We start from the raw sequence: 19,033 nt of genomic DNA on the forward strand, positions 1-19,033 counted from the left end.
ACTGCATTTTTTTTTTCAGTTTACAGATATGATCCAGCCCTGTACTGAGTTACTTCGGTCAGTCCGAGTGAGCGTTCAATAATGAGTGGTGCGGCTCTGGGACTCGAGATTGTTTTTGTTTTTTTTCTGGCATTATTTCTACTTCATCGATACGGAGACTTTAAGAAGCAGCACAGACTTGTAATTGTCGGGACACTGCTAGCTTGGTATCTCTGCTTCCTTATCGTCTTCATTCTGCCTCTGGACGTCAGTACGGTAAGGGGTGAAACTGATTTTCACAATTTAAAAGACAATTGTAACCATACAGCCTGTTGGAGAGATGTTAGAGCCAAGACTACTAAATTATGTAAGGTTATACTTATTTTCAATTTAAATGTTATATGAATTTGATCACTAAAAAGCCTAGCCAGGAAGATCATTTGGGTCGATAGGTTAGTACACTCCAATATCCCGAAAGTTCTTGGTAACCTTTTGATTTTCATTTTTAAACCATGTATTTGTTGCTTTAGACAATATACAACCGATGCAAGCATGCTGCTGCCAACTCAAGCCCTCCTGAGAACAGCAACATCACAGGCTTGTACGCGACGGCCACCCCAGCTCCAAGGTATTCTTCCCTCCTTTCCTCCCTCCTTCGGTTCCTCCCTCCCTCCCTCCCTCCCTTCTTTCCTTCCTTTCTTCCTTACATATTGTAGAAGGCAAATTGTTCAAAAATTGTCAGTTTACCATCTGGATTTTATATTTATAAAAGTTTATTCTCATTCTTTACTCACCCCCTCCTCCCACCTCCATCCTTTGCTGGTAGACTTTTATTTACGTCGTATTTTGCTTAAAATTAAATGTCACATCAATTTTAAATATTTATTGTTGTGCACAAGGCCTTTCCGTAGATGCTGATGAGACACTTAGAGAAGGCCTGACTTTTTAATCCTGCTTCAACCCCTTTTACAATGTGATTTCCAAAAGCTATTTTTCATCTCAGCTGCTCTCGGATCTAAAAAATGGGGCATGCATTTTCTCTTTTGCCTAATATGCAAGGTCGAGTATTAAAGGACAAGAAGGTAATTCTATATGTGGGATATTTCTTTCATACAGCACATCATTTGAAATCATTGGAGTTTTAGACTGAAAATGAATAAAGTTCAAATTATCAAAAGGTTTTATTGAATTCATATTAATTTTCCAAGCAAAAAAACTAGTGTTTTTTTGTGTATGTGTATGTTTGTTTACCTTCAACTCTAAGATGAATTTTTTATTTCAAAAAATGTTAAACATGTTTTTACAAATGGGTCTTATTGAGAAAATGATGTGGAAGGTAGGAGAGAAGTATATGTTTATGTCTCTATTGCATACTTTTTGCAGCCCACAAGATCCACTATTGAAGAGAATCTAAAACCATGTGGCCAGTAGTAAAGTAGATGGTGGCTCACAGGACAAAAGCACATTTAATTGTAAAAGAGAAAATCCAGCAGAGAAATCGCATAATACAAAAGACAATGAATGGCAGGTTTTCTTAAGAAAACATTTTAGCGTAAATTAGTTTCTCATCATTGATTTCAATGCTGCCTTCTAATTTTTGCACTGAAAATTGTCAGCTCTCTTCTGCTCGTAGCAGTTACCTTCCCGAAAGAATTACACAACTGGCTAAACATGGCTAACTCCCAGCAGCATGGGTAGTTTACTGTTCCAGTGCACGCTGGCTCAGAGTGAAAGCTAATAAACGTTGACTGTGTTTTTTGTCAATGCTTTAAGGAGTGTTTGCATGCTTCTTTGTGTGACTTTTATCTTATTTTTTAAATCTAACTCGAATAAGGGTAAATTTAAAATGTAGGCACTTGCCTTTGAAGCATCATGAAAAATTGGACATAGAGAAGCAGCAGTTGTGCATGTGGAAAGCCCTGGCACTAAAGGGTACCCTTACAGTCTACTCTAGAAAGGCTGTTAATGGAAGGATCTATGGCAGTGATGGCGAACCTTTTGAGCTCGGCGTGCCAGCATTTTGAAAAACCCTAACTTAACTCTGGTGCCGTGTCACATATAGAAATTTTTTGATATTTGCAACCATAGTAAAACAAAGACTTATATTTTTGATATTTATTTTATATATTTAAATGCCATTTAACAAAGAAAAATCAACCAAAAAAATGAGTTCGCGTGTCACCTCTGACACGTGTGTCATAGGTTCGCCATCACTGATCTATGGTCAGATACACGTATCGTCAGAAAATTCTAATTGAATTGTGTATAGATGCTGGCATATGTCTCCATAGGAGTTATGCCAGAGTAACTGATTAGTTAGCATTTCAGTTTCCAGGAATTAAACACCCAATGTCTTTCTCTTCCCCGCTCCCCTTCCCCAAAATAACCAACCCCACAAATGGAGTGAGTGTGTATTTTAAAGGTAATCATCAGTATTTAAAGGAATCATACCAGAGATTTAATTTCACAATGCATTTGTTTTGAAATACAGTTGCATTATTAGCCTATTGGGTGAACATTGTGTCCCAAACTGTTTTGTTCCTGTTGTGTGTGTCTGTTTAGTTTGACAATTAGCTTTGAATTTTATATAAAAATCTACAAGTTAGTGTCAATAATTTAAAATCTGAATGCAAATAAACTTTCCCATATACAAATTAATTGTATAATTCATTTAATGAGTCATCATTTATGATTAATTTGCTTTAAATTGTTATCAAACAGTCCACATCCGTGTTTCAAGCCATGGAGTTACATTCCTGATGGAATCATGCCAATTTTCTGGAGGGTAGTGTACTGGACATCGCAGTTTTTAACATGGTAAGTGGTAGTGAAGGATAAAATTTTAAGATATTGGCTAGAGTAAAATGAAAAGTGATTATTTTTCATTGAACCTTCATATTTTAGGATTTACTCATGTTACTTATTTTTCCTTAATTTTTTTCCTTTCCCTTTCTGCTTGTTTAAGTCTTTCCCATCTGAAAAGAAAAGAAATGAAAAGAAAAACACAAACAATAAATAGGAACTAGAAAGAATAATTTCCCTTGTCACTCTTCCCTTCTAGTTACTGCTTTCTGTCTTGGCCTTCTCTGTCCACGTCGGTCTGTTTCTAGCCCCATTGTTGTGTGAACCTGCTCTTGCGGAGGCCGTCACCACCCTCTGCTTAGCCCAGCCTTCTGCACTTCCTTCCTGGGCTCCACTTCTGTGTCCGTTTCCTACTGTCCCCTAGGGTCCGCATGTGGTCATCATGTTACCTGACTTTGCATAGCTCTAATTATAGCCGTGGTCTCATTGACCTGTGATGCGTTCCAAATCTTTCTTTTCTACCTGCTAGAGCTTTGTCCTTCGGCTCTGCTGCAGACTCACACTTCACTGCCTACTGAACATTTAAAAAAGTCGGCAGGCAACTGAGCTCTAAAACGAGAGGTCTTAACGTAGCAAGAGCAAACCCACGCGGCAGGGGAGAGTCGTGCCCCTGTAAACTGATGCTCAGTGAACTCCGCCGGCCCTCCGTGTTGCCAGGCTTTGTTCCTTTTTTCTCCAGTCTGCTTGCTCTTCTCACAACAGAGCTTTCCAGTCATTTCCAGCCTCTGCTGTTCCCCTGTGACTCTCTCATATCCTAGAAACATTGCCTTCTCTCCTTGACCATCTTTACTGTCAACCTCACAGTAAAGATAAAAGCCATCAGATGGCAGCTCTTTTAGCTTCTCACCCACAAATGTACCCACCCCTCTCCCCATCCTTCCTTCCCCACTCTTAACATTAATCCCTCTTCCTGAAATATGGACCCATTCCCTCCAGCTCCTGTTACCTGTACTCACCTGTGCTTGGCAAAGCATGCACAATTCTCTCACCTTTAACAAATAAAAAATAAACAAAAAAAGTTTGTCAAACCCTCTCCAACTTTCTAACTTCCACCTTAATGATTTATTCCTTACAACAGTTACATTTTTCTTGGAGACTGTGTAATTGAAGTATAAATTAGTGTAGAAAACTGCACAGGTTTTGTTTAGTTTGACTTTTTTTCAAAGTGAACACTCCCGTGTAGCCAGCACTCAGATGACAATGAAGAACATTGACCAAGTCCCCAGAAGCTTCCCGCATACCTGCCCCTCCCCAGGCTCACCCTCCCGAAGAGAACCATGATTCTGACGTCCCTCACCAGGGATGAGTTCTGCCTGGTTTTGAACTTAGAAACAGAAGTATACAGTATACATTTGCCTCTCATTTTGCTTATATATTTGGAAGATTCTTTTCTGTTGTGTGATGTGTACTAGTATTCTTCATTTCTATAAAATATTCCATTTTATGAATGTATCATAGTTTATCCTACCCAGACAAACTTCTTAAAGGAATTGTCTGATTGAGTGCCTCCATTTGCTCACTGCTTGCTCTTTCCTCAATTCACTGAGCTCCTTTCTGCCCCCATTTTTCTACTCACACACACATTTCTTAATTTTCCTGACCTCTCGGCAGCATTTGATTCTGTTGTTTTCTCTCCCCTTTAAAACGTGCTTCTCCTGGTTTCTGCCCATACATACTCCTTGGTTTTCTTTCATGCCTTTCTGCTGTTCTGGCTGAGTCTCCTTTGCTGGCCCCCCTCTTCTTGCCTTTCTACCTCTCCTTTAAAACTAGGTATTGCTCAGGGGTCAGCTTCAGTCCTTTGCTCCTCAGTCTCCATACTCGCCCTTCCAGAACTCATGTACTGATGTTACTTCGGTACCGTTGATATGGTGAGGACTCTGAGTCTATTTGTATTTCTAATCCTGGCTCCTGAATTAAGAAGCTGGATAGCCAACTACTTCCTGTGCAGCTCCTTGGGGATGTGTCCTAGGAACTTCAAAATCAGCGTATTGACAACGAGTCTTCTCCTCTCCTGTCTTTACCACAAAAATAGTTCCAATTTTGTTTCTCTCAAGTGCATTCTGCATGTTGAAGCCTTATCAGTCTTTAGGAAACTAAATTTGATCATGTCTGCTTTCGGTTCAAGAAAATGGTTACTCTTTACTCTTTGGATGTAGTCCAAGCTCTTCATAAAGGCTTTCAAGCCTTTGTATTAGACTCATCATAAATCACTCACTGTTATATCTTCTGCTGGTTACTGTGGCCTCTGTTGTTGCCAGGAATGTGCTCTGTTCTCCCCTGTATTTAATATTACAAAAATATTCAAGTTTGTTTGGTATTAATAATTACTCAAAATCATATTTGTGAAAAGAACTATACACTAAAATTAAGATTCACATATTTCTGGTATTTGAAATTACAAAGACATATCAAGTGTTTTTAATCATGTTTTTTCCAACTGTCTAGGATTCTCTTACCTTTTATGCAGTCATATGCACGATCAGGAGGGTTCTCCATCACTGGGAAGATCAAAACCGCACTGATTGAGAATGCGATCTATTATGGCACCTACTTGCTGATTTTTGGAGCATTTCTAATTTATGTAGCTGTAAACCCACACTTGCACTTAGAATGGTAAGAAACATTGTTTCTGTGTGTACTTCCATTTTATAAAATTTTTATCTCATATTTGTAGCTGTAAACACATTCCATCAAGAAACATAACAAATTATGTGCTTTATAGATTCCTCAAAAAGAATATCTGAATAATCCATTGTTACTAAGAAGAAAAATATGGAATAACATCCACTATTAGTTGAGGATTTGAAGGTCTTAATTTTTTCATATGAAATGTTAGCCATCCTTTAGGGTAATGGTTCCCTGAAAAACTATTTAACACCAGTTAGTTTAATTCTACTGTTTTGTTGGAAAATTGATCACAGCTCTCTGCTTCTGTCCTCTTAGGAACCAGCTTCAGACGATTGGGATCGCTGCTGCAAACACATGGGGTCTCTTTCTTCTTGTGTTACTGTTGGGGTATGGCTTGGTGGAAATCCCTCGGTCATACTGGAATGGAGCAAAAAGAGGTTATCTACTGATGAAAACGTATTTTAAGGCAGCCAAATTGATGACAGAGAAAGCAGATGCAGAAGAGACTTTAGAAGATGTCATGGAGGTAAGAAGTTGAAACCTTGCAATCCACAGCACGCTGCATCTCCTTTTGGATACACCGTTAGTTTGTTGTTCTTGTTGTTAGCACACAGATGGATGTTAGACTTAAATTTTGCTCTTTATTTTTTAGAATATATTTTTATTGATTTCAGAGAGTAAAGGAGAGGGAGAGATAGAAACATCAATGATGAGAGAGAATCATTGACTGGCTGCCTCCTGCACGTCCCTTACCGGAGATTGAGCCCACAACCTGGGCATGTGCCCTGACAGGGAATCAAACCATGACCTCCTGGTTCATAGGTTGACACTCAACCACTGAGGTATGCCAGCCAGGCCTCTGACCCCTACTCTTAACCACTGCATTCATTGCCTCTTTTCTCTTTGAGCACATTATTCCCAAACTCTTGCAATGCTCTTTTCTTCACTCTCTTTAGCTAATTCCTACTTCATTCTCCATTAGAATACTAACTATCTAGCGTTGGAGAACTGTACAGTCTTTTATATTATACTAGAGGCCCAATGCACGAAATTCGTGCAAGAGTAGGCCTTCCTTCCCCCGGCTGCTAGCACCAGCTTCCGTCCGTCCATGGGCAGGCACCCAGGACCCGGGCTTCCCTCACAGCCCTGGCTTTATCGGAAGGTCATCTGGAAGGATGTGCGGTCTAATTAGTGTATTATGCTTTTATTATTATAGATGGTGAATGTGATGTGAATTATACAAAGGAAATGCTCAAGTATAGAGAGGTCTTACTTCTGAATAGTGATCAGAGGAGGCATGAAATATGAGCTGGGCCAGGAAGGATGGGTATAATATTCTATAACTGGCAGCATCCTGGTTAGATATCAGGAGGTTTTAAAACCACATTAATTGAGCGTAAGGTTTGTGTTGGAAAGATCAAGCTTGTAAGGTTTGAAAAACACGTTGTTGCCAGGTAGCGGGGCCTTGACTGTCACGCTGAAAAGTCCAGACCATATTTTGAAAGCAGTGAGGAATCGTTGCACCTTGCAAGCAGGGAGGAGACATGATCCTGCGGTGTAGGGTGGTCAGTCTGGCGGAGGTGTGCAGAGTAGAGCATGGAAAAGCATGTGAATATGTGTAGTGTACTTGGAGGGAAAGCACACTGGTTTCAATACATGTTATAACAGACCACAAAGTTCAGTCACCTATGTTTTTTATAATTAGTGATTGTGTTTTTCAGCTACCTATAAAATCTTCCAAATGCAGTTTTATAAAGACCAGTTTAGTGTTTTTATGTTTCTCTCTGAAGTGAATGTATACTACATCCGTGTGTGTATTATTCTCTTTGAAGCATTAATAAAATTTATAAGCCATGTCAAACTCTTCAAAGGGTATTTGCTACCTGGCCAAAGAAGTCACTTCTACCTTTTGTCATTTTTCAAGGAAGCGGATTTGGGAGAGGGAACAATAGCTGCTTATTTCTGCTGAAAATTGCCTGTTAGCCTGACTTCATGCATGTTGTCTGGCCTGTGTAGTAAAGAATCGATTAGGCACAGTAATGACAGAGCTCAAAGTTATGTTATTTTATGTGAAGAAAATAAGCTAATATTTCAAATACCTTCCACACTTTGTAAAAACTATAAACTTTTGAAGGAAACTTACTTCTGTAACAAATATAGGAAATATCCATAGTTAACTGTTTCAGTACTTACTTTGGTTTAATATGATGAAAGAATGTAAAGGAAATATGTAATATTTCAGATGTAAATATATAACTAGTTCATATTCAAGTTTTACTAACAAGTCAAGAAAACTTTAAGGTAGTGTAGTAATGAATAATTGTAATATAATGATGCTTCCAGCACCTTTTAAAAACCCAAGTCTCACCTCATTACCCCCGTGTTTAGCCCTTACTCATTCATCTCAAAATAAAGTGTCATTGAGGACAGCAGAAGTGCTTTGCTGGAGTCGCTCTTCAGCTGGCCCAGTGCTTCTCAGGCCCTCACTCTTCCTGTCCTCGAGGCCACACTGGACTCCTGGTTCCTTGAAACTGTTCCTTTCTGCTTCAAGGCCTCCGTACATGCTGCCCCTCTGTGTGGAATATCCTTGCCCTTCCTTTGATGGGCTGACTCCTACTCATGCTTCTTATGTAATAATCAGTCCATCATAAATTATACAGCAGTCTCCTCCCCATTCCTGTTTGAATAATGTGTTTTCAAGCTCATTTAGCTTGACAGGAGCAGTGTCCTTCGATACGGATTATTCATAGGGTCTGCATGTGTAAAGTTTTGATGGGTGTTTCTAAATTACCTCCCACATTTTACTGTGTATAGGGAGGCTGGTTTCCCCACATTTTTTTATGATTTTGTGAGAAAATCATTCTCATTTTAAAATTCATAATTGTTTTTAGTGAGCTTGAATATCTTTTCCGGCATTTATCAGCCTATTGCATTTCTTCTGCATTCTTCCATTTTCCTGTTGATTTGCAAGAGCTCTCCCTATATTAATGATAGTACTTTTTGTCATATAAGTCACAGATATTTTTTCATAACTTTATATGCCAGATGGTTTTCCTGCTTCCGGTATTATATCCCTTAAGACCATTCTCTACCCAACAATCAGAATGTTCTTTTTAATTTTCTGCTTGGTTCCTCCTTGATTCCCAGCCTTTGTACATGCTGTTTATTCTATCTAGAACAGTGGTTCCAACTTTTACAAAATGTTATTAAAATTATAGAATATTATGATTCTCTTAGAACTATTGGCTCTAAAGATTCCTTTCCCCAACCCCTTTATGCCTTTCATACTCATAAAATTGCTTATTTAATTATTTTATCACTAGACTCTGATCTTAGTCAAACAGCTATGACGCCATGTCTTCCCACCCTACTCTCTGGTGTGGGATGTGATGACCTTACACATTGCACAGTGCTGGCCTGTAGTGTGCTCTTGATAGACAGACATGGGGTGAATAATGAGCTGTGTGCTCTCCCACTGGAAAGGAGTGGGTGCTCTGTGACATCGGGACCTGTTCTGCTGCCTCTGGTTTCTTCACTGTATTTTAGATAATGAGATAATTAAGTTGATAAGCAAGGTAAAGGAGCATAGTCCTGTTGTTTTGGGACTCAAAGTTTGTTTAATCCTTCGTGACTTTTTTATGATGTTTATCCATCTTTGTGTGCCAAGTAAGAAAATGATAAGAGAGTAAACCTAGAAGATAATAGGAAGTGTGAGGATATACAGAGAACTATTATACCAGGTGGAGCAAAAGTAGGTTTACAGTTGTGAGTATGTGAAACAGTTTTTGTATTATTATTAATTAATTATTGTATTAAACTCACAGCTGAAACCTACTTTTGCCCCACTTTGTGTAACTTCGTATGTATTTTTACTTGTGTTCTTAAGAACTTTTATTCAGTGCATGCAACTTCATGTAAATGCTAAATACTTTGAGTTGAAGTTAAACTTATGAGAATATATATATTTATATGGTACCTAGAGCATTCTGATTTGAAACAGCCAATGTATAAAAATGGAAATATTTTTATTTTTCTCACTATTTGTACAGGAGGTTCGTAAAGTGAGTGAAAGCATCAAGTATAACCACCCATTGAGAAAATGTGTTGACACAATACTTAAAAAGGTAATTAATCATATAGGCATCTATTTTCCTTTGAAATATAACTTTTTATAATAAAAACATCAGGAAAGTATGAAAACAGCGTATGACTGAAGTCTTTGCAACTGCTTTTCATTTTCATGGAAATACTGACCATAAATCAGTAGTAATGTGTACACAGAATTTGTTCCTTTGCATTACAACTTTAACATTAATTATTGGCAATGTTTTGCTTTGAAATGTGGATATAGAGGCTACATTTAGTAATGTATGAGAAACAACTGCCACAGCACAGTGATGAAGTGTCATTGAATGTGGCCACTAAAGGCATATCTCCTGTAAGAAAATAAGTGAGGGTCTTAATAATCTCTTTTGGTCAGCTTCCTAAAATAAATGACATTATGAGATATTTAACATGATATTTATATAAGAAGCCACACAATTAAGATTTTACTGTGTTGTTATTGCACTAAGAGTACTCATGTACTTTCAAAAATGATTATTCAACACATAAGTTCCCCAAATATCTTCTCTACAGCTACAGAACCACGGAACTATCTCTTTTCCTATAGGTTAAATTCATTATATTGAGTATTAGCTAGTGTTCTGTTGGCTAAGATAATAGTCTTGATAATCAATTCTCTAATCATTTCTCTCATATTTGATACTTTTTGGGACCTATTCAGAGAAGTTAACTAGCTTGTTCAAGTTCGTATAGATAATAGGTGACTAATAGCAGGGCAGATAACTCTAAGGCATGTATTTGTTTCTCTCTACCATTCTTTTAAAAAATTCAACATCTTGGATTATTTGTGATTTTTCTTCATTATTTAGCTGGGAAAATAACTGACAGTTTCATTAGGTGCTTACCTAGAAAGATCCTTTTAAATACTAGGTGCTTCATGTAGGCAATGTTCCTCTGTCTTACTCATCCCCAGCTAGTTTTTCTGAGCACAAAGATTAATATTAATAGAGGTAAGAATAAACTCAGTGCATCTTCTTTTTTTTTTTAAAGAGAGAGAGAAAAACAACAATGCGAGAGAGAAACATTGATCAGTTGCCTCCTGTATGCACCCCGACTGGAGATGGAACCTGCAATCCAGGCACATGCCCTGACTGGGAAGTGAACCCATAGCCTTTTGGTGTATGGGACAACACTCCAACCAGCTGAGCCACTGTCTAGGGCTCAATGCATCTTTTAAAGCATTTTCAAAAAAATGTTATCAACAAAACCTCCAACTATTTAGAGATGACGATTAAGGAAGATATTCTTGAGAAAATTAAAATTAGAAATGCTTCAGAATAAAAGATTTTTAACAAAATAAAATTTTTATCTTTTTGCAAATAAGGTTTTTAAAAATCTACTTTTTCCCTTTAGTGCCCTACAGAGTATCAGGAAAAAATGGGTAGGAACATGGATGATTATGAAGATTTTGATGAAAAGCATAATACCTATCCAAGTGAAAAAAGTCTGGTGAAATTACATAAACAGGTAACTTTATTAATTAAAGCTATATTACTTAATGATATTTCAGTCAATTTTATAATTACTGCCCACAGAAAATAAGGGAGAATTATTCACTGAACATAACTGTTACCTATACTACCGAATGTTAACTTCCTTGGCCCCATCCAGGAAATGCCACTAGCACTTCTCATTGTTGTAACAACCAAAACGTGCTCCTTAACGGGGAGTCGAACACCGTTGGATCAGAACACTGACAGATATACCCCTATTCTCTCTCTTAGGTTATTTACTCAGTTCAGAGGCACCGTCGAACTCAAGTACAATGGCAGATCCTTCTGGAACAAGCATTTTATCTAGAGGATGTAGCAAAGAATGAAACTAGTGCTACTCATCAGTTTGTTCACACCTTTCAGTCGCCAGAACCGGAAAATAGATTTGTCCAGTATTTTTATAGTCCTGCAGTTGGTATGTAATTGGATATAAATTTCAAAGTTTAATGATGATAATTTTTCTGAAGAAAAAAATATATATATTTTCACCAATGTGAAGTTGAATTATATTTGTATTATTTGACTTACGCCAAGTGGTAATATTATGTATCTGGTAAACTTTCCCCCCAAAGAAAACTATTTTACTTTTCATTTGACATATAATCTATCATTTTGCACTGTTACTTCACAGACAGCCAAAATTGTAGCGAAAATATGTGTGCTATATCAAGCATATTTTGAATATATAATATATACTTAAAGTAATTAGAATTCTAAGTAATTTCACATCACAAACTTGGGTCACTCCTTCAATCTTGACATACTACAAAAAATATTCCTGTAAGAAGTACTCTTTAATTATTTACATTTATTAATCTATTTTCAAAACCTATACTCAATTATTCTATCCTCCTTTATGATTATTTATGATACTTCCTTCAGTGTTATGGAATTTAATATGAAGAATTTAATGAAAATACCGGTGTCATGGTATTAAAACTTCTGTTTACCTTAGATATTCAAATAAATGCTTATGTTCACGTGATTCTCTTTTGTATGTTTGGTTTTCAGTATGAACACATAATGGTGGTCATAATGAATCTCTCAGACATCATCTTCAATGAGGATCTTTCCTAATTAAATGAGGGAATGATGTGACACTTGTTTTCATTCATTTGACAAATATTTGAACTCATATATGCTATGTATTGTTGGGTGCTTGATATATATCAAAGGAATAGAAAAGATAAAAATTTCTGCCCTTGTGGCAGGAGAAAAACAGTCAATACACACATAAAGATAGGAATACAATGCTGAATAGGTGGTTGGCTGTAGAAATCAGGGTTCAGAGCAGAAGTCTGGTCTGAAAATGTAAATGAGAGGGTCACTAATGGGTAGGTGGACCATGGGTGGGGATAAACCAGTGAAGAAGTGATGGGAGAGAAAAGAGATAGTCTGAGGCCCAAGCCTGAGGCATTCCAGACTTTAGGCATCAGGTTGATGAGGAGCCCACAGAACAGACTAGAAACGGAGGGGCCGATGAGATAGGAAAACTAGGACAGTGAAGTCTTGAGGAAAAGGGTATATAAAGCACCTCTTCAAATGCTGCAGGTAGGTCGAGTATCATGAATACTAAGACTTGCCCATTGTATTCAGAGAGGTGAGGTCGGATAAGGGTATAAAAAGCCAGATTGGAGTTTAAAAATAAAAATAAAAATAAAAAGGAGAGCAGGTAGGAGCAGTAAGAATAGAAAACTCTCAAAATGTTTTCCTCATAAAGGGAATAGAAACAAGAGGTAGTAGCCAGGGGAGGATGGCAGGGTCACGAGATACTATAGACGCCGTTTGTGAATGGCATCGAAGAGGGAATTGAGGAGACAGAAGAGAATGCTGGGGGCAGTGTTCATGTGCAGGGAGATGAAATGGAAACAGTGAGCAATGAAGAGAAGGGCCTTAGGAGGTAAGGCACAGATGTACCTGAGCAGATGAGAAGATGTAACGGTGGAAGCTGGGGAGGTCTTCTTTGGCCAGCTTCTATTTTTCCAGTGAAGTTCTGGGAGTAAGAGATTTTGGAGGAAAGAAGAGAAGGTGCAGAATATTTGCTTAGGAGACTGTGCATGGAGAAACTTGGTGGATTGCAGTAGGCTTGCCAGGCAGTGTTCAGAGTCCACTTGAAGCTGGTGATTAAGAATTTAAAGTGAGGCGAGCCAACAAAGTTGTGTGACTTCCTCCTTCAGTGACCTGCTCCACAGGTGCCGGCTCAGGGTAGCCACCGGATTGGTAGCCAGGGCATGACCTAGTTCAGCAAGTATAAGGAAGTAAGAGGAAGCAAAAGGATTGGGACATTGGGGAATGGTTTGCCTCAAAGACTGGAGTCTGAGCTGGTAAAGAAAGCAATAAAGGACATCAGGTGTTAGTGGCAATGAAAAGGTGGTAGAATAAATGGACTGTTGGTTCAGGCAGAGACAGTCAATAGAGTTGGAATACTAGATGAAGGTGTTGCTTGGACACAGGGATGCTGTAATGAGATTACAAGGGAGGGTTGGGGTTATTGGCAGTCAAAGGCTTGGAGAAAGAGCAGTTGTTATAGGGTGGAGGACAGAATCATTGGAGGAGAGGAGGTGAAGGAAGTGGAAGACCAGAGTTTTGAAGGGAGTATCACCAGTGTGGCTGTGGAAATCACCAGGAATTAATTATGCTGGAAACAGGGTTGAAAAGATCTAGAGTGAGCCAGGAATTCAATGTGCAATGAATGAAGTAAAATGCAGCCTTCTCAGTTTTGTGAGCTTTCTTCTTCTTCTTTTTTTAAACTTTTATTTTTACCTAAAGGCAGATTTAACAAAAAGTTGCCAGAATATTAACAAAGAATTTCCATATACCCTCCACCCAGATTCTCCACTTGTTAACATCTGACCATAATTATTTTCTTTTCTCTTTCTCTCTGTGTACATATTTTTCCTTAATCTTTTCAAGGTTGAATCCAGACATGATGCCTTTTAACCCAGAAATGTTTCTGTGTGTATTTTTTTTTATATATAAATAAAGACATTTTCTAACATAACCAAGTACAATGGTCAAAATCAGGGCGGGCATTGTAGTCAGTTGTCTTGTCCTCCATCTCCTTTCCTCAGGAGCAGGTTCTGTCTGTGTTTTGTGACATTGATGTTTTTGAGAACACAGGCCAGTTTTGTTTTTTCCAGCCCCTGGATTTGAGTTTGAAGTTTTCTCATGATTAGATGCGGTTCTGTAATGTTGGCAGGAACCCTGCAGCATTGATACTGTCTTCTCATCGTGCATTGTAGCAGGAGGCACCTGAGATGTTGGTCCCATTATTGGTGATCATTCGGTTGGGTGGTGTCTGCCTGCTCCCTCCACTGTAAAACTACTGTTTTCTCCTCTGCAATTGTGTATCTTATATGGAGATATTTTGAAGCAATGCAAATACCCCATTACTCCTTTATGGTTTCCATAATAATTTTCTTCTTTTCTCTTCCAGAGTGGTACTGGGAGTGTCTTTTGCGACCATGGTTTTACAGAATACTGGCTGTGGTTTTGTCTGTCTTCTCTGTGATTGTCGTGTGGTCAGAGTGCACGTTCTTTAGCACGACACCTGTCTTATCCCTCTTTGCAGTCTTCATACAGCTGGCTGAAAAAACATACAATTATATTTATATCGAGGTCAGTTTGTATCTGCTATTAATAATTGTCCATTCATAGTATAACCCTTAACTGTAGTATCTTTTCTCCATCTATTTCTTCTAGCAATAATGCAAATAGTGAAGTTATTAATTTACATTTCAAAAAAAAGCTTCATTAATTTACCCAGACTATAAAAACTAAGAACTGTATCTCAGGACAGATGACAAGATACAAACTAGTGCAAAATACCCTTTTGGGAATACTTGCATTCTTTTTATGCCAGCGAAGCCACATAGCGTATAGTCGTCATATGGGGGAGTTGCCCAGGGAATGGGAGAGCAGGCTCACTTCAGGAGATAGTTTTGAAATTTTGGGATAAAATGTGAAAATGGTTAAGATGTAGAATTTTTCGCATACTTTCGTTTTATTAAATAGCTAAAAAATAATCTGTTACAGTAGCCCTAGCTGGTTTGGCTCAAGTGGATAGAGCGTTGGCCTGCGGACTGAAAGGTCCCTAGTTCAACTTCCGGTCGGGGCGCGTGCCTGGGTTGCAGGCTAGATCCCCAGTAGCGGGTGTGTAGGAGGCAGCTGATGAGTGATTCTCTCTCATCATTGATATTTCTATCTCTCTCCCTCTCCCTTTCTGTAATCAATAAAAATATATTTTAAAAAATTTGTTACAGTATTTAAATTTTAGAATGTCAAATGTTAGCCAGAAATAAAGGATAAGGCTGTGAAAGGGTATAGAGTCCATTGTCTTAATCTGTTTTTGTTTTTTGTTTTCAGATTGCTTGCTTCCTTTCCATCTTCTTCCTAAGTATCTGTGTTTATTCTACTGTGTTCAGGATTCGTGTGTTTAACTATTACTACTTGGCTTCACATCACCAGACAGATGCGTACAGCCTTCTTTTCAGTGGCATGTAAGTAGATTGTATTTAGAAACAAGGGAAGTGTCTTCATGGCATACATCCTTATTGAGTTCTCTTTTATTTCTTGTTTATCGGTTTTCCACTAACATCTGTATTTCTCTGAGCTAATTGATTAAGTGTAAATATTAATTAGATATTTGTTGATTGCTAGCTAAATACTGCTTGAAGGTTCAGGTTAAAATGGGGATGTTAGATTAGGATGAAAAAGAAAGACATAGTGAACTTGGATTACCAATTAGAGATTGCATAAGTAGATTAGTAAAATATAGAACATGAGAGAGGTTAGAGACTAAATCAGACCTAGGGAGTATTCTGAGATTCAGTGGCCTCAAACTGAAGTGTAGAGGACTGAGAAAAACAACAGGAATAATTTTTGCCAAGAAATTTAGCAAGAGTTTTGAGAGAGAACTTTAGCTTGGGCTAGGCTGCACCATCTATTATTCGTCCATGTTGTTAAATTAGTTATATTGGATATTCATAAGGGCTGGACTAGGCAGGTTTGCAGAGGAATCAATAAGGAAAGTATCTCTAAGGCTTTTTTGTTAACCTTTTTACCCAAATAATTATAAATTCATAGGAACTTGCAAATGTAATACAAAGAGTTCTCCTATCAACCTTCCCCCAGTTTTCCCCAGTGGGGACACTTTCTCTAGCTGTTCTACAATATCAGAAACAGGAAATTTACATTTATACATTACTACTAACTAGACAACAGACCTTATTTAATTCTCACTATTTTTATCCTTTATTCGTGTGTGTTTGTGTAGATTCCTATAACCACAACTACAGGGTGACACCACCCCCCCCCCAAAAAAAAAGTATATACATTTTAACAGCTGATAGCTCAATTTTGAAAATAAAATGTATTTTAATAAACACTGCCTTTATAATTCTGAAAGTGTGTGTATACATTTTTGGGGAAACTATATTTTATCACCACATCCCTCATATTACCTCTCTTTTTTTCAATTACAGTTGACATTCAATATTATTCTGTATTCGTTTTAGATATATAGCATCCTGGTTAGATAATCGTGTACTCTACAGAGTAGTCCCCAAATACAACCTGGCCCACACATGTAGTCATTACAACATTGACCATATCCCCCATGCTGTACTTTACTTCGCTGTGACTGTTCTGTAATTATCAATCTGCACTTCTTTTTTTAAAAAATATATTTTATTGATTTTTACAGAGAGGATGGGAGAGAGAGATAGAGAGGTAGAAACATCAATGAGAGAGAAACACCGATCAGCTGCCTCCTGCACATCCCCTTCTGGGGATGTGTCCGCAACCCAGGTACATGCCCTTGACCGGAATCGAACCTGGGACCTTTCAGTCCGCAGGCCAACGCTCTATCCACTGAGCCAAACCGGTTTCGGCTCAATCTGCACTTCTTAATCCCTTCACTCTCTCTCTCTTCATGTTCCTCTCTCCTCTCTTCAACTCTGTAGTTCTGTAAGGTTCTCTTTTTATCTGGACAGCTTGAACTCTAACAGTTCTTTATGCCTAAGTTACCAGATTGCGTACTTTGATACAGCTTCAGATCTTTCATATATGAGCACGTTCACCTTGAGGATGTTACCGTCCTCGTCATGCTGCTGAGAGATGGCACAGATGGTAGACTTGGAAGAGGTGCATCCAAAGGCACTTCACCAGTTCTTGGGATAAAGCAGCAGCAAACATTACCAAAGTGGGCAGCCTGAGACTGGAGTTTTGCCTTGTAGGTGTTGATATTTTTAAGGAAGATGTGATTAATAGTATGTTCAGAATATCTTCCAAGTAAGTAAGGGAGTTTCACTTTAATAATTCAAAAGATATATAATACAGATAGATGAAAGTAATAGTTACAATGATCTGAAATGTTCTCAGTACATTTCAATATAATATAAAATGTATTTTGCTGCTTTCTTTTTACATATTCTGTTTATAAATTCTTATTGCAGGTTATTTTGCCGTTTGACTCCTCCTTTATGTCTTAATTTCTTGGGGTTGACCCATATGGATTCCTCCATCTCTCACCAAAATACGCAACCAACTGCTTATACTTCTGTAAGTATGGTCAGCAAGCAGAGTTCTTTAGATTCATAGTCTATATGGGATGTTATTACTGATAAAAATTTTTTTAAAATATGTTTTATTGATTTTTTACAGAGAGGAAGGGAGAGGGATAGAGAGTTGGAAACATCAATGAGACAGATCCATCAATCAGCTGCCTCCTGCACACCCCCTACCAGGGATGTGCCTGCAACCAAGGTACATGCCCTTGACCGGAATTGAACATGGGACCCCCCAGTCCGCAGGCCGACGCTCCATCCACCGAGCCAAGCTGGTCAGGGCACTGATAAAATTTTTAATTCAGAAAAGTTCTAAAGCATTATTTGGATCTTTTTAAAATAACTAAAACTGGCTTTTAAATGTTATATATATAATTGCTGATGACTGGATGAAAGTGATTTTGCTTTCTTTTATTACAAAAAAGTGTGTTTTCTGGTTTACATAGATCATCTGGTAGTATTAATAGACTTGACCTATAATAATAGGGACTTTTATATCTCTAGTCTTAATGTATATGATAATGTTCAGTAATGCTTATAAAATATTAACTTTCTTTAGGGGAAAACCTTTTAAAGTAAGCAAATTAAGATATAATCAGTACATGACATTGTATTAGCTTAAGTTGTACATCATCATGGTTTGAAATATACACATATTGAGAAATGATTACACAGTCAATTTAGTTAACATTCATCACCTCAGTAACAATTTCTTTTCTTGTGATAAGAATTTAAAAATCAGTTCATTTAGTGCTTTATTTATACTTTTTCAAAAGCCCGTATTTATTTATATAACTGGCTATGTGTGAATTCTCTAATGACGGAAAAAATAAAATATCAGGGGGACTACTCTGTACTAATTTAACTTATTTTTTTCTACTTTTGCCTTTCTTTTCAGATTATGGGTTCCATGAAAGTTTTATCCTTTATTGCAGATGGATTCTATATATATTATCCTATGCTGGTAGTAATTCTCTGCATTGCTACTTATTTTAGGTAAGAAAATTAGCATCGTTTATTTTCCCACATACTCTTAGCCTTATTTGGGTATCCTTCTTATAACTCTTTTAAATATTCATTGCTTGGGTTCTGGTTGTTTGTTTTATTGTGGCTTTGGGGATGTTGGGGATAGTTTAAAGGGATTGCTTGAGTGATGAAGTAAGGCTTTTTCTATGAAGATATTCTCAGGAAAAGAGAGGTAGAGTTATTCATTACAAATACTTAGTTACAGAGTGTTAACTTGAAGCCCTGGCCTTCAACACTGACAGCCAAGTATCCTATATTATAAAAGCCCAGCGACCATAATGGCAGAATGACCGCTGGACCAGTCACTATGAGGTGCACTCTCCACCGCTTGGTCCCTTTCCCCGGCTGGCAGGC

At 37.7% G+C, this 19,033-nt stretch overlaps 1 protein-coding gene across 2 annotated transcripts in view; it reads left to right on the forward strand.

Annotated features, from left to right (window-relative positions):
• Window positions 1-19,033, forward strand: part of LMBRD2 (LMBR1 domain containing 2) — a 29,325-nt gene continuing 10,292 nt past the window's right edge. Inside the window, exons 1-12 of one of the 2 annotated variants that reach the window (XM_006761760.2) lie at window positions 1-255; window positions 510-607; window positions 2,701-2,796; window positions 5,287-5,454; window positions 5,785-5,995; window positions 9,519-9,593; window positions 10,948-11,061; window positions 11,319-11,502; window positions 14,524-14,705; window positions 15,453-15,586; window positions 17,543-17,648; window positions 18,552-18,649. In XM_006761760.2, the coding sequence (XP_006761823.1) occupies window positions 82-255; window positions 510-607; window positions 2,701-2,796; window positions 5,287-5,454; window positions 5,785-5,995; window positions 9,519-9,593; window positions 10,948-11,061; window positions 11,319-11,502; window positions 14,524-14,705; window positions 15,453-15,586; window positions 17,543-17,648; window positions 18,552-18,649 (1,640 nt within the window). In that variant the 5' untranslated portion in view covers window positions 1-81. The remainder of the gene's footprint in view (window positions 256-509; window positions 608-2,700; window positions 2,797-5,286; window positions 5,455-5,784; window positions 5,996-9,518; window positions 9,594-10,947; window positions 11,062-11,318; window positions 11,503-14,523; window positions 14,706-15,452; window positions 15,587-17,542; window positions 17,649-18,551; window positions 18,650-19,033) is intronic. The other variant, XM_006761759.2, reaches the window with a different exon arrangement.

The sequence above is a fragment of the Myotis davidii genome, unplaced genomic scaffold (assembly GCF_000327345.1).
Source record: "Myotis davidii unplaced genomic scaffold, ASM32734v1 scaffold496, whole genome shotgun sequence".
NCBI classification, from domain to species: Eukaryota; Metazoa; Chordata; class Mammalia; order Chiroptera; family Vespertilionidae; genus Myotis; species Myotis davidii.